General features: G+C 44.9%; 1 protein-coding gene across 3 annotated transcripts in view; it reads right to left on the bottom strand.

Annotated features, from left to right (window-relative positions):
• The window catches only part of LOC133508002 (copine-9-like), a 111,057-nt gene that overhangs the window by 57,101 nt on the left and 38,223 nt on the right, over nt 1–15,733 (bottom strand). The window contains exons 5-7 of one of the 3 annotated variants that reach the window (XM_061833676.1): nt 14,169–14,208; nt 14,007–14,009; nt 12,933–13,009 (exon numbers count right to left, since the gene is read on the bottom strand). In XM_061833676.1, coding sequence (XP_061689660.1) covers nt 12,933–13,009; nt 14,007–14,009; nt 14,169–14,208 — 120 coding nt within the window. Of the gene's footprint in view, nt 1–12,932; nt 13,010–14,006; nt 14,010–14,147; nt 14,209–15,733 lie in introns of all 3 variants that reach the window. The other 2 variants (XM_061833668.1, XM_061833659.1) reach the window with 2 other exon arrangements.

The following is a 15,733-nucleotide window of genomic DNA, read 5'->3' as shown; positions in this document are numbered from 1 at the left end:
ATCTTTGCTTTGCTTTCCAAGCTAAAAACTAATTCTTGCCAGTTGGAAAATACACAAATGCATACTATGCCAGCCAATCGCAGGCCACATTGAGACACACACTCAGAAATCAGCATATATATATATATATATATATATGCTGATTTCGCCTCTTACGCAATATAGGTTCCTTTATTCTTTGTGCAAAAACGGGATTAAAAGACAGTAGGAAAGATTGGACCTTGGTTTTGTGATTTTCTTCTTTTCTTCTAAATGCCACCCATTTCAACTTTGGGCTAAACTGGTTTAACAGGCCCCTCAGAAGTAGCGAGTGTTTTGTCTTCTGGCTCGCCTTGGCAGAGCAGGCCAAATGAGACGTGAACGACTGCACCAGATGGCAGGTGATGCTCTGCTAGGATGTTGACCACAGGGGAGGGAAACGTGCGTGTGTGCGCATGTGTGTCTCTGCGTGTGCGTACCTGTGTGTGTGCAGGTGGGTGGGTGGCCATGTGGGGCGAGGGGGGGGCGTAGATGGCTGGGTCTGATTGTTCAGAGTGGAACTAAATGGGAAACACTGCTGGGATTTTTCATTGGCTAGCTGCAAAATTGCTTTGTTCATTTGGAAACCACTACATCATCAGGATTATGATTAATTAGTAGGATTAAACAATATTTGTGTCCCTTTTGCTTCAAAGATCTTCCTACAGCTGAATTACTTCCAACCCATTGTGGGAAATGTAAATGACCAACAGAGGGACACATGCATTTGTTAATCAAGGGATTCAAAACATGGATTTTTAGTGTATGGAAATTATTGAAGAAGATCCATCCATCCATCCATTTTCAAGCGTCGCGGGGAGTGCTGGAGCCTATCCCAGCTGGTAACGGGCAGGAGGCCGGGTACACCTTGAACTGGTTGCCAGCCAATCGCAGGGCACATCGAGACAAACAGCCACACTCACAATCACACCTAGGGGCAATTTAGAGTGTCCAATTGAAGAGTTTGTTTTCAAAACGAGACATAGGCATTTTTTTCAGATTTACAAAACTCGCGCCAAAATAATCCATTCAGAGCTGGATAATTTTGGCGCGAGTTTCGTAAATCTGAAAAAAATGCCTATGTCTCGTTTTGAAAACAAACTCTTCAATTAATGTTTCATGTTTTTGGGATGTGGGAGGAAACCAGAGTGCCAGGATAAAACCCACGCAGGCACAGGCAGAACACGGAAACTCCACACAGGCGGGTCCGGGATTGAACCCGGGACCCCAGAACTGTGAGGCCAACGCTTTCCTTTTCACCGTGCCGCCTATTTAGGAACAAAAAACTGAAAACTGTAACATGTATTACAATTAAAAATATTGATGGAAGTAAATAGTTTCCAAAGAATATAATGTAAAATCCTTTATTCTTTAAATATATGACTCATAGAGCAATTGATATTTAGAATCCATCACGTTTTAAAATGTTCACAGAATTGTCAGAAGCTAAAAATGAAAAACCAGCCAAAGTCACAACAGCACAAGAAAGATCTTGGATTGATAGCCAATATAATAGAAATCAAAATGGAGTATGATGTTGCGCGTCTGCCATAGCTAACTTTCATGAAGTTGGTGAGGGCTCAAGTGCAGGTTAATACTTAATGGTTGGATCAATGAATGGATGACAAGGGGAGGTAGAGTTATAAAATATGATGGCATTTACATTGCTTCATTGGCAAGGCTGATTAAATGTGAAGTTCACCTTGAATCTCAACGTTATCTTCAGCACCCTCTCAGAGATAATGAGCGCAGGCCATTTTTAAATCTTCAAATGTGTTTTTTTGCGTCGTGTAATAGCCTTATAATTGAGAAAAGGGTGGATAAAATATGTATTTTTTCCACAGACAAGAAAGGAGGTCAGTGGCTGCAATCACTGAGTCGATCATGGTGAACTTTGTCAAAGTCACTGTGCTTTTTTTTTTTTATATATTGCAAAAGCAGTCATTTATCTACATACTGATACCAATCCACTTCAATGGTGGTGGCAGCTGCTGATAGAAAATGCCTGCAGCGTCTCACTCTTCACCCGACTACTTTCTGTGGTTTGACTTCATAATAAGAACATCTGGAAGTTCATCAAACATGATAGCAGCATGAAATAAACTTCCCATGGCTGAATGATACAGCAGAGACTAGAAATAGCAAGTACCCTTTGAGAGACTGCGTTCAGTACCGGGTTGACATTGTAACTTGTAACAACATAGCTAAATAGATTTTTTTTTTTAATTAAAATCAGGTGATCTACCTGGCTTGTTCCAGGACTGTATGAAGGTTTTTGTTTATATGATGCAGGAAAAAAAAAACCTCTGTAACATGCATCATTTTTTATATTGTACTTTTTCTATGGCTGACAAAGTTTTATTGCTCAATGCTTTTGACATTTGTGCATTGGGTCACAGATCTGAAGTCATCCCACCAGCTGCCCACATTTCCACACTCTGTCCTCCACCAACACACTGACCAGCAGCTCATGACTGTTATTGTCGCATGACACACTTTTGTTTCTCTGTCACAAACTCACCAGAGGAAGGGATCTTCTTGAAATGCGATTCAATCAGTATGCGTCGCTTGAACACACACAAGTTTTAAATTTAGACTACAACAAAAAGCACAAACAACCGCCCTGCGAAAATTAGTGGTGGGGGTGTCCACTGAATCTTTTCTTTCAGTATCATATGTTGAAAAAAAAGTATGCATTGCTTTTTAATTAATTAGTGTGAAGAAAATCTGATCCCCTCACACAATAACCTCCCAAACCATTTTGGAGCATGTGCAAAATGTATGTATGTTTTTGATTTTTAAAATGTTGTTAAAGATTATTCCTTCCCTCTTTTATTAGGATACGTTAACACCAATTGTACTTTCGATTTAACACAGTATGTTATGTTTTTTTTTCCTTTACATAAAGAAAAGACTGGCATGAGTGGTAGCTAATTGGTTGCTTCCCTGCATTTGAGACTTTTTGGACTCGTAGAGTTACGGTGACCTTTCCTGACAAACTGGGAGTCACAGTGCTACAGCCCAGTGGGTTTCGAGCTGGCCAATAAATAGTTTTTCTCTAAAGGGTTGGGGGTGCTGGTGGGGGTATAATAACTAAATAAATCATCCTTTTATTATACATTCTAGAGAGTCCAGCCATGTTTTTGGTTCGTACATCAATCTTAAAATAATATTCAGGCATAAAATATAGAGGAACTTCATTTTTCAAGGGGAAAACAAAAGAGGGCAAAACATTATTTTTAAACATCACCGGACATTAATCTCAAACATCATCTAACAATCTATACACAGTTGTCATTTTATTGCCCCACGTTGATGTCCAAAATTATTCATTAAACTGACATGATCATTCATCATTCATCTTTCTTCTATTCTTTTGCTCTTTATTCCTCCCCCTGCGTGGGTTCTGATGGATGGGTCATACTCCAATAACCTCCACAGAAGGTTATTAATTTCAAATAAGACAAAGATATGTCTACTGTGAGAGTCAGAAGTGGCTTCTGGGCAAGAAAAAAAAGAGCATTCCTGTCTAATCCCAATCCACACAAGGCTGTTTTGTCAGACAGCGGGATTATTAATAGATCAGCCACATTTTTTCCACCCTTACCCTAACATTTTTTCTCACTTTTTTTCTTAAATCACAATGGTTCATACCATACTCAGCATTTTGAAAAAGCTAAACTGTGCAGGTCTGTGTGCAGATTCTCTCAACCAGTTTCAGTTTAAAAATAACCTCCAGTATCTCCTGCTCCCGCAGCATAATGTACGTATCCACACTGTATATGCCACGAAACCCCATATTAATCTTTTCAAAAGGGTGTGCATTTTGAATGATTATTACAGATTTACCGCCTCAGATGATACCCCATATTTTGGTTGCCATAGCAACACACAGGTAAGTGGAAAGGAGTGCTTAGTTTGCCACGCAGCATGGAGTCCGTTTCTAAAAGTGGTGACCCTTTAAAAGCAAACACCCACTGACATGAGGAGGCAACCGGAGCCATACACAATTTCGAAGTGCAGGTCTGACAACGGAAGGAAAAAAAAAATCCAATAAATTTTGTACATTGTAGTTTTTTTTTTTTTTTTTTTACATTTTGGTTACGTGTAGGCACTTGAAGTACAGTCTTCTAAATCGCAGCACATATAGCGAGGACGAAGCTGCTCAATTCGGCCTCTTTCTACTCCTCCCTGCACTGCCTCTCATCCTCCTCTTCTATCAATTGCTTGTATCTCTGCATCGATATCCTCCCCCTCTCTCTGCTCTACTGGGTTGTCAACTTTCACATGCCTTCCTTTACGTGCCTCTCTTCATTCCCACCTTGTTTCTTCCCCCGGGCTTTAGTGTGTCTGGTCTACAAGAAACTCCTGGCAGCTATCTATCCGCGGCAGGTCGCCATCAGAGACTCTGACTGTACGGAAAGAATAGCAATTGAGCTCATTTGGCCTCCATAAAGCAAAACTAAATGAAAAGTGTGTTGCTTCAGGCTGCAATGTCTGCATACTTTCATTTGTATCCCACAATGCTTGAATTGAGGTGGAGATGGAGATTTAAAAGCAAGGAGATCAAAATAAACTGTATTGTGTAATCAGCATCCGGAAAATCAAGTGCCAATGATTTTCTTGTGTTTTTGTCGATATGTTAGTCTGTGTTTAGTAGCAGGATTACACATACACATGCAAAGAGGATCTTGAATAAAAGCCACTGATCCTGTGATGATTGCATCAAACATGCTTTGGTGTCCTTGATTTGTTTGGCAGTCAGTAAACTGATTGCAATGTGCATTACCGACTCCTATGGGACTGGAGTAGAACATAATCAAGCAAGGACTAATTGTGAACGTTGCTTTCATTCATCTCATTCATTCATGTTCCGATATGTTTTGCTTTCTTTCTTTTTTTTCTATTGTCCCCTTGAAAAATGGAGTTCCTCTACACTTTAGCATCAGTGCACATATTAAGTTTCATAAAGACACGAACGAGAGAGTTTGATGTGGATGAAAATGACTAGTCTGCACAATCCTGACCTCAACCCTATAGAACACTTTTGGATGAATTAGAGGAGAGACTGAGAAACAGGCCTTCTTGTCCAATATCATTGTGTAACCTCAAAAATGCGTTATAAATGAGCAGCCTTGAGGAAAACCTTCCCAGAAGAGTTTAAAATCTTAAAAGTGGGGGGAACAATGTTGTATTAAAACTTATGGATGAAGTCATTCATATTTGAGTCAAGTGACAGGTGATTGAATACTTTTGTCAATATACTGTAGTGTATGTCAGTCCCATTTTCGGCTTGGATTGCACCATAGTGCCAGTAAACAGCAGCAGATTTATGAACTTAAAAGCCTTTGTCAACGACATTTTCAGTGACAAATAGAAACAATTTTGAGACACATTGTTCAGTCCCATCTTATTGTTATATCAGGGCCTGTTTCATCGAGTTTTTACTACACTTCCGTGTGTCATGATCCTGGATTCCAGCCAGGGCTGGGCGTGACCGTCTAATCGGAAGGGTCACACCTGCGCCTCATGACCTCCGATTAGACCCAGTACATATAGGACCCGGGGGACGACAGAGACTCTGCTAGATCGTTGCCTCTCATGCCTCGTTCCCGCACTACCGTACTCCTGACGTCTACCTCCCGTGTACCGACCAACACCTGTCTCCCGAACTACCCCGTAAGCCTGCCGTTACTGATCTTGCTGCTTGTTTGGACTGACTCCCTGGTAACCGACACTGGAACGAATAAAGGCTTATTCCGCACTGCTTACCTCTCACCTGAGTCGTGCATTTGGGTCCACCCCCGAGTCTCGTCCGTGACAGAACGATCTAGCCAAGAACATGGACCCAGCCGACTCTGAAGCCATTCGCCGTGCGCTGCAGGCCTGGGTGAGCAAGAGGCTGCTCTCCAGGCTATGACTCACCAGATCCAGGAGCTCTGCACCCAGCTGCAACCGTGGCTAGTCTCCCAAGCTAGCGCGGCCGCTCCTGTGCCTCCCCGTGCCACCATCACTCCGCTCTCTCGACCAGAGCGGTTCTCAGGCGACTCTGGTAACGTCAAGCCCTTCCTGGCGCAGTGCGATCTCCACTTTGAGCTGCAAGCTTCCGCTTTTCCCACAGACCGCTCCCGGATCGCCTTCGTCATTTCCCACATGACAGGGAGGGCGGAGGCATGGGCCACCGCCGAGTGGAGCCGTAACTCGGAGACCTGCCGCTCATGGGCGAGCTTCGTCTGCGCGCTCACCCAGGTGTTCCAGTATGCGGCTCCGGAACGCCAGGCGGCGTCGTCACTCATGACAATTCGCCAGGGGCGTCGCCGCGTGTCCGACTAAGTCATCGAGTTCCGGATTCGGGCTACCGAGAGCCGCTGGAATGAGGAAGCCCTCCATGACGCGTTTTACGAGGGACTGTCCCCACAGATCCGTGGTCACCTCGTGGCCAACGATCTTCCGCCTTCGCTTAACTCCCTCATCGCATTGGCCCTCAAGGTGGACCAGCGCCTCACCGTGCAGAGACAGATGGAGGGCCTGAGGGAGGAGGAGAGGAGAGTCGCAGTCCGGTTGTTCCGCTTCCCGGCCACCCGTGTTGTCAGCTTCACCGGAAGCCATGCAAGTGGAGGGGCTTGGCAGCTCAGCGGAGGAGCGCTTACGTCGGCGACGAGAGGGACGCTGTTTTTACTGCGGGCGTTTGGGACACTTGATCGCCCGTTGCCCGACTCGACCAGGGCATTCTGACATCAGGATCGCTACTCCGGTGAGTGTGCGGTACACCACGACGGGGTCAGGGAGTTCCCTTCTTCACCTCACCTTGGGAACGGACTCCCGTTCATGCTCTATGACGGCTTTCATAGATTCTGGGTCGGAAGCAAACCTGATAAATCCCCGCGTGGTCGAGGAGCTGGGGGCGGCAACCTTCCCCACGCAACGGTTTCGTCACGCCTATGCCGCCAACGGCAAGTTCCTTTGTCGGGTTACACATCGTACTCAGACGCTACGTATGAGCTTTCCGGACGCTCACTCGGAGCGAATTAGCTTTCATGTCTTCGACGCACGTAGTAGCGACATTATCTTGGGCAGTCCATGGCTCAAAGAACATAATCCGCACATAGATTGGACCACGGGTCTTTTCAAGACTTGGGGTGAGGACTGTCTCAGTCGTTGTTTCGCTGTCCGGAGAGACAGGGGTATTCAAGTCGCGCCGGTTCGGCTAACAGAACCTGGTACCGCCCTGGACCTGACCGCAGTGCCCTCCTGCTATCATGACCTACGGGAGGTCTTCTCTGAATCTAAGGCAAAGTCTCTACCGCCACATCGGTCATACGACTGCGCGATTGAATTCCTGCCAGGCACCTTTCCTACCAGAGGGAAACTGTTCTCTTTAACGGGACCAGAGCATCAAGCCATGAGGGACTACATCGAGGACTCACTGGCAGCTGGACTCATTCCCCCCTCATCTTCACCAGCCGGTGCGGGGGTTTTTTTTGTCAAGAAGAAGGACTCCACGCTGCGACCTTGCATCGACTACCGAGGACTGAACGACATCACAGTCAAGAACCGGTACCCTTTGCCGCTTATCTCTACAGCATTCGAACTCCTCCAGGGAGCCCGGATCTTCACCAAGCTCGACTTGCGCAGCGCTTACCATCTGGTGCGGATTCGGGAAGGGGATGAGTGGAAGACGGCGTTCAACACCCCCACAGGGCACTATGAGTATCTTGTGATGCCCTTGGACTGACAAACGCTCCGGCCGTCTTTCAGAACTTCATTAACGACTTGCTCCGGGAGTTCCTGAACAGATCTGTCTTTGTTTACCTGGATGACATTCTCATCTTTTCAGCAGACCTAGCCTCTCACATTCAACAAGTCCGAGAGGTGCTCCGGCGTCTGCAGCAGCACCAATTATACGTGAATATGGAGAAGTGTGAGTTCCATCAGGCATCCGTGTCCTTCCTGGGCTTCGTCCTGGCTGAGGGAGAGATATGGATGGATCCCGGGAAGGTCGACGCGGTGCTGCGGTGGCCTACCCCCACCAACAGGAGGGACGTGCAGAGGTTCTTGGGGTTTGCCAATTTCTATAGGAAATTCATAAGGAACTTCAGTTCCGTGGCCGCTCCTCTGCATTCGCTCACTTCGCCAAATACCACCTTCGACTGGTCCGGGACCTGCCAGGAGGCCTTCGGCAGGCTCAAGGCAAGTTTCACTACTGCGCCCGTTCTCATTATTCCGGATCCCGATAACCAGTTTGTGGTGGAGGTGGATGCTTCGAATTCAGGAATCGGAGCAGTCTTGTCACAGAGGAGTCCCAGGGATGGAAGGATTCACCCGTGCGCGTTCCTGTCTAGAAAGTTGACCCCGGCAGAGAGGAACTACGACGTGGGAGATAAGGAACTGCTGGCGGTCAAGAGCGCGTTGGAGGAGTGGCGGCACTGGCTGGAGGGCTCGCAAGTACCGTTCGTTGTCTTCACGGACCATAAGAACCTTGAATACCTGAAGTCCGCGAAGAGGTTGAACGCCCGTCAGGCCAGGTGGGCTCTATTTTTCACCCGCTTCCACTTTAAGGTGTTTTACCGCCCAGGCTCCAAAAACGGCAAGCCGGATGCACTCTCGCGGATCCACGAGGGAGGGCGCACTGATTCAGATGCCGCTACTATCCTGCCAGCGGGGTGCTTCGTGTCCGGGTTCACCTGGTCGATCGAGTCGCGAGTGAAGGAGGCCCTGGAAGAGACACCGCCACCCGCGGATTGTCCGTCGGGCCGTCTTTTCGTCATCCCATCTCTGCGGGGAGACGTCATCAACTGGGCCCATACCAACAAGACGGTCTGCCACCCGGGTATGGCGAAGACACGGTCAGTGGTCGAACAAAGGTTCTGGTGGCCTAACCTCAGCAAGGATGTAAGGGAGTTCGTCAACGCCTGCCCGGTGTGTGCTGCCAATAAAACTTCCCGCCTACGGCCCGTTGGTGAGTTGCAACCCCTGTCCATCCCCTTTCGTCCGTGGTCACACATCGCGATGGACTTCGTTACCGGCCTGCCGTCTTCACAAGGGAACACAGTGGTGCTGTCCATAGTGGACCGTTTCTCCAAGATGGTCCACTTCGTGCCGCTCCCGAAGATCCCGTCGGCCAAGCAGACAGCCTATTTGCTATTAGACGAGGTCGTCCGATACCACGGTCTACCCCAGGACATCGTTTCGGACAGGGGTCCGCAATTCAGCGCCCGTTTCTGGAAGGAGTTCTGCAACCTCATCGGCGCTTCAGCAAGTCGGACATCGGGTCATCACCCAGAGTCTAATGGCCAGACTGAGAGGATTAACCAGGAATTAGAGACCGGTCTTCGATGTCTGGTATCCAGGGACCAGAGCACGTGGAGCCAGCACATCAAGTGGGTGGAGTATGCCCACAATTCCCTACCCTCCGCTTCAACAGGTATGGCTCCACTCCATGTCGTGCATGGGTATCCTCCGTCCCTGTTTCCTCCACTGGTCACAGAATCCACAGTTCCGTCGGCCCTGGCCGTGGTGCGACGCTGCAAACGGACCTGGGAAGCAGCTCGGAGGACACTGCTGCGTATGAGCAGCGCCTACAAGGCCGCAGCAGACCGCAAGAGGAGGGCCGCACCAGAGCTCAGAGTGGGACAGCGAGTGTGGCTCTCCACCAAAGATCTCCCGCCGCGGACGGAATCCCGCAAACTTTCTCCCAGGTTCGTTGGCCCGTTCCCTGTTTCCAAGGTTATTAACCCGGTCGCTGTCTCGTTGAAACTGCCCAGGTCGATGAGGGTGCACCCTACGTTCCACGTCAGCAGACTTCACCCGAATCGCACGTCGTCGCTGGCTCCTCCGCTCAAGTCACCCCCGCCCCCCCGCATGGTCGACGGTGGGTTGGTGTACACCGTGCGCCGGTTGCTGTCTTCCCGCCGCAGAGGGAGGGGGGTCCAGTACCTGGTGGACTGGGAGGGATATGGCCCGGAGGAGCGCTCTTGGATTCCCTCCCACTTCGTCGTGGACCGCTCCCTCATCAGGGACTTTCACGCGGCTCACCCTGATGCGCCTGGCCCGTCCAGAGCCGGCCGTTGAGGGGGGGGGGGTACTGTCATGATCCTGGATTCCAGCCAGGGCTGGGCGTGGCCGTCTAATCGGAAGGGTCACACCTGCACCTCATGACCTCCGATTAGACCCAGTACATATAGGACCCGGGGGACGACAGAGACTCTGCTAGATCGTTGCCTCTCATGCCTCGTTCCCGCACTCCCGTACTCCTGACGTCTACCTCCCGTGTACCGACCAACGCCTGTCTCCCGACCTACCCCGTAAGCCTGCCGTTACTGATCTTGCTGCTTGTTTGGACTGACTCCCTGGTAACCGACATTGGAACGAATAAAGGCTTATTCCGCACTGCTTACCTCTCACCTGAGTCGTGCATTTGGGTCCACCCCCGAGTCTCGTCCGTGACACCGTGAAGTTTATGTACGTACACATCACTTAACGGACCCATTCTGTCCACACTGGAAGTTGCATTTGTCTTGTTATGTGAACATTTAAATATATCTGATTCAAGAAAAAAAAATCCTAAATTGGGATCATGCTCTGCGGTATAAACATAGAGTGAATGAATTATAACAAAGGGCCAGAAACTGCCAAAAGATTTGAGATTATCATATGGAATACAATACATTGTGCTTGTCTACAAGGCACTATGTTGGTATCAATTTTAACAGCCTTTTTTTTTACAAGATTGTATCGATGAAATTCAGATATTACTTACTGTGATACATTGAATCACAGTAAGTTTTAAAGTGTGGTACACACTAATCATTGAGATTTTTGTTTTTGTATACTTGTCCATCATCAATACAGCTTATCCTCTTCCTTTCCAGCTGCATGGTCATCGTAGAGAATGGTTGATCTGTATGACTCAAACTACATTTGCAAATTTGCTTTTGTTTAGAGCAGGAAAAAGGAAGACCTCAGGCATATGTGGTGAAGTTGTTAATATGAATGCAGGAAACTATTGCACCTCAAATAGCATCTATAACCAAATACACAGCATTTTCAACAAAAAACAGATGAACTGAAGTAGTTCAGCAGATTAGAGACAGTGGCACTGAAGAGACAAAACGAAGCAGAGCTGGAGGTTGCGGAAATGAAGATGTTGAGGTTCTCACTATGAGTGACCTGGTTGCATAGGATTAGAAATGAACCAGGGATGGCCAAGGTTATACGTTTCGGAAACAAAGCTAGAGATAGCAGACTTTGATGTTTAGGACATGTCCAGAAGAGAGAGAGTGAGTGTATTGGTAGCAGGGTGCTGAGGATGGAGCTGACAGGCAAAAGAGCGAGAGGAAGACCAAAGACAAGATTGATGGATGTTGTGAGGGAAGACATGATGGCAGTTGGGGTTCGAGAGGAAGATGCAGGAGATAGGCTTCGATGGGAAAAGATGGCGCGCTGTGGCAACCACTAACGGGACAAGCCGAAAGGAAGGAGGAAGGGATAAAGAAGAAGACTTGGGTTGACGGTGCTACTGCATTGTTTATCGTGATGGTGGTCCTTGGACAGTTGGGAATTATTTGGGGTGATAACTCGGTGTAAGGTTTACAAACCACACCTTACGCTGCTGTGTCTTTCGTAGCTGTTACTTGAAAGTCGAGTACAAGCTGAGACACTGACTGCTGTCAAGCAAGCTGCACAGGTTTCCATATTTTACAGGGAAACATCAGGTCATAAATATTTCACAAGGAACACTTTACCACATTTGGTGGGCCCAAAGGATATGAAGAGTAAATGAAGTAAAACTGACTGCACACACATTTTTTTTTTTTTCAGAACGGATGTCGACCTTGGAAAGACACATGCCCTGAAATTTTAAATAAATAAATCATATATCGGAGAGTTAAAGCTTCTGGTCGATGTTACATCACAAGCAACCACAACAACTGTGGGTTTATAATGAATCCAAATCGAATTTACATAACATTTTGCAGAATCACAGAAAAATGTAATTCAGATTGTTGTAGGGACTTGAAAGAATAACTAACTACACAAAACGTTTTCTCGCCCAACTTGCTCACTGAGGGACGGCTGCCAATATCCACAGCCAGCGGCAGATACACACATATTGACAGTCGATTGACATAAAGTACATTAGCACTTGGACAGAATTAGCAGGATTATAAGAGGTGTCCTTTTCACGGTTATTTCGGACATGAGTCAACTCACAACCAAATTCTGAGTTTAATATAATATTGTCAGCTATTATTCTCATTTTATATAAATGACTAGTTTTAATGTGTTCTGCTCATTAGGTGAAAGATGTGTTTGACATCTTATCAAAACATGATCATTCGTCTAAATGAATGGTCTGAGGAGGTTCTAAATTTGTTCATTGAGTGCGCACAAATTCAAGTATGAACAACACTGATGAATCACAGTTTTGTCCATCAATTGTGTGTTAGTATGATCTAAGCACAAAGGCACGCACGCACAGTTATTGAATGAAAATGTGTTTCCTTTTGGCTTTAAAAAAAGAAATGTCTTTCATAATTCAAATGGCATGTAATAGTTTAGTTAAAAACAACTTCATTTGTTTAACAACAGTCTGCTATGCTACTATCACATCATGCAGTTGCCTGACCTGAGAACTTTATTTTGATCACCTGCTTGGTGAACTTCAGTCTACAGACATTTTTAGCGTGACATTGTGATCTCATAGATGAAACCAGTGGAGGCTATACACACACACTTCCTCACCAAGATGGATATTACAGCTTTGATTTCATCTGGGGCCTTTCATAAATATTCATGAGCATGCATTTTATTCATTATTTATTATTATCAATCATCACCACAGTAAAACTGGGGAATAAATTTGTCATGGGTAATTATATTGTTAAAAACAAGATTAGGGTTGCACGACTTACGAGAGAGTCCTCTCCAGCCGCCCTCCTGTGGAGCCAATGATTTCTCCAAGGGTGCAAAACGTCTGACCCAAAAAATCCTGAAAGAAATGAATTTTTTTTTTTTTAAAGAACGTAGAATGACATGCATTAAAGAGTGAACTCATGATGGTGGAATATAGATGAAATATAGATTCAGACAAATGATTTATCCTTCTTTGTGGAGATAGACAATAATTTGTATTTTTATAACTTTTTTGATGAACAAAAACATGCTAAATTTACATAAAACTAAAGCAAACTGACAGTGGACATTCACTATTGGCAACGTGTCAGTGAGGTTGCCACACATGAACAAGCGTTCCGGGCAATTGGGGGTTAATAGAGTCTTGCCCAAGGAAGCAAACGAGATTGTTTTCACAAAGACACAAATGGCACCTTTCCTACCAAAGATCAATAGTCAAGTGGGGTCAAGGGAGCTGCTGCCGGACAGTCAGGGACCCCAGAAATTCTCAGGGCACCTGGACACTTTTTACAGCGTGTTCAACGTCTCTGCAACAACCAGTCCAATTTCTATACTTTTGTCAAAAATCGAGGTTGAATGGTTACTGTATAATCCCAAGTACTCACAGAGTGATATTTATTTAAATGGAAATTTGAGAAAATTGTGGCCACACTAGTTTATGAGGGCCTTGTTGCATCACTTGGCATGCATTACTTTTAACACCGTATGACAGAATAAAAATATGTCTAGAAAGTCATCTAAGAAAGGATGTAACATTAGACATCTTTTGTTTTGTGTTGTAAACAGGTTTGTGTAGAGGTGACTGGCACAATAATAGATATGTTGAACACCTGTAAATGTCCTCACAATGTGGTGTAGCCTCAAAAAACAACATTTGAAGTCATGCTGCAGAGAGACAACATGAGGAAGAATACTACAAAGGGGCAAACTCTGGCTTGGAGTGTTTTATCCTTGATGAGACGAGACGAAAGAATGAGAGAAAAGGCAATGAAGTGGACTATTTCAGAACGTAAATCATGGAATGACTAAAGAAGGATGTGCACAACAATGTATTTTCATTCTTAACCACTTACCTTCTGCTCTCCGCCATGATTGATAGGATGGAGGACAAAAAAGGAACATTTGTCAATAGAAAGGCTCATGTTACATTGCTTACATTACATTACATACAGTATGTATGCTGAGAATGGGACCGATCAGCTCTGAGTCCACACTGTCAATTGATGTAGACTTACGTGTTTGGAAATGTTGCAGCTTCTGGAGTCCACCTTGTACCTGGCAGGAACAAAACTGGGATAAGATTCTGACAAAACGTGTTGAAATTAAGATTTGAAAGGATTATTTGGAGCTCATTCACAGTGAGACAGGTTATTGTTTACTAATAATTTTGGGAGTGTTTTTTCTTTTCATTTCGCCGTCTCTTCATGATGCTTCTGGAGAGGTGACTTTTGAGAGAAACAGTAAATATAGGTACGTCTAGATTTAGGTACACTTGTAGCTTTTTGAAAGTGAGAAACACTTTTTTGGTACTGATAATAATCATTGGCAAGGTCTAGCGGTTTCATATTTACTTTTGCACCAACCTAATCGGCACAAATTACTTTGAGGGTAAATCATCTCATTGTAGTTGTGCATGCTATCTTGTTTCTGCCACTGCTGTGGTTTGGCCTTTGAACACCACTCATTTTAACAAAATAAATATTGTCAGTTCCAAAGTAACACTAACACGTGTGAGATTTATAAAAGAAGTGAAAGAAAAAAGCAGATAAGCTGTGCATATTAATGCTTTTTTTTTTGAAGAATAGAAACAAAAATTTACTCATCTTACTGGTGGGCTATTTTTAGAAAAGGCAATGCAACTCTGGATAGTTACATTATTTGAATGTAACATTTAAAATGTACCGTATTTCTGCAAACAGCGACAACGTGGCTTGTTTTTTGAGGGTTCAAATCATGCTCAGATTTTCGTAAAACCTCTTCTGTGATGCTTAAAGAGTCATTCACTGATTGCATGTATTTGAGTTTAGTTAATCAGAACTGCATTTTTCACTGGGATGTAGCTTGCTCGCTGCTGCAGGCAGTTCCTCATTCACAGATACTCAGATTGTGTATGTTTTACAGCCAGAAAAACAGACATGGCACAAACGTATTACAAAATCTAAATGAGATATGAAGAGAGATAAAAATGTCCATTCTTCAAAAGGTTTCAATGAGAGAAAAGTTTTATATTCAATTAGTTCTGGGTGCCATGGATTACATTATGCCGCAATTGCAGTTTCTGTGATTCTTATTTTTTTGTGAACTCCCTAACATCGACAACTGATACGTATTCCTAGGTGGTCTCCTATCCAAGTATTAACCGGGACCAGTCTCTCTTAGTAGCACGACGCAATAAACAGTTCATTGTGACCAATAAATTTCCAGTTATTCTGATATGACAATATAAGGCAACTGGAATTATCTGGTCAAGTTCTACATGACTCCAAAATGCAACAGAAACTTACATATTGGATCTCATTAAGGAGTGCAAGAGCAAAATCATAGGTGAGTGTACATTCCCCACAAGCCAATAATATGAAAATGGTTAATTTTTTTAAGATACAATTTCTTCCCTTCGTTATCTTCAGTTTCGTCAAAGCAATTGGAACAATAATTACAAAGTTCATACCCTACTGATGAAGCGAAAGTGAAATTTGAGTGACCTTGGATGGATATTGATTAAATTTAATAAATGTAAGCGAAGTTAAGTGGGCATTAAAAAAATCTAATTAAATCAGTGAGGCCACAAGTGACTAACTTT

This window comes from Syngnathoides biaculeatus, chromosome 2 (genome assembly GCF_019802595.1).
Source record: "Syngnathoides biaculeatus isolate LvHL_M chromosome 2, ASM1980259v1, whole genome shotgun sequence".
NCBI lineage: Eukaryota > Metazoa > Chordata > Actinopteri > Syngnathiformes > Syngnathidae > Syngnathoides > Syngnathoides biaculeatus.
This window is presented reverse-complemented; position numbering and strand designations above follow the sequence as displayed.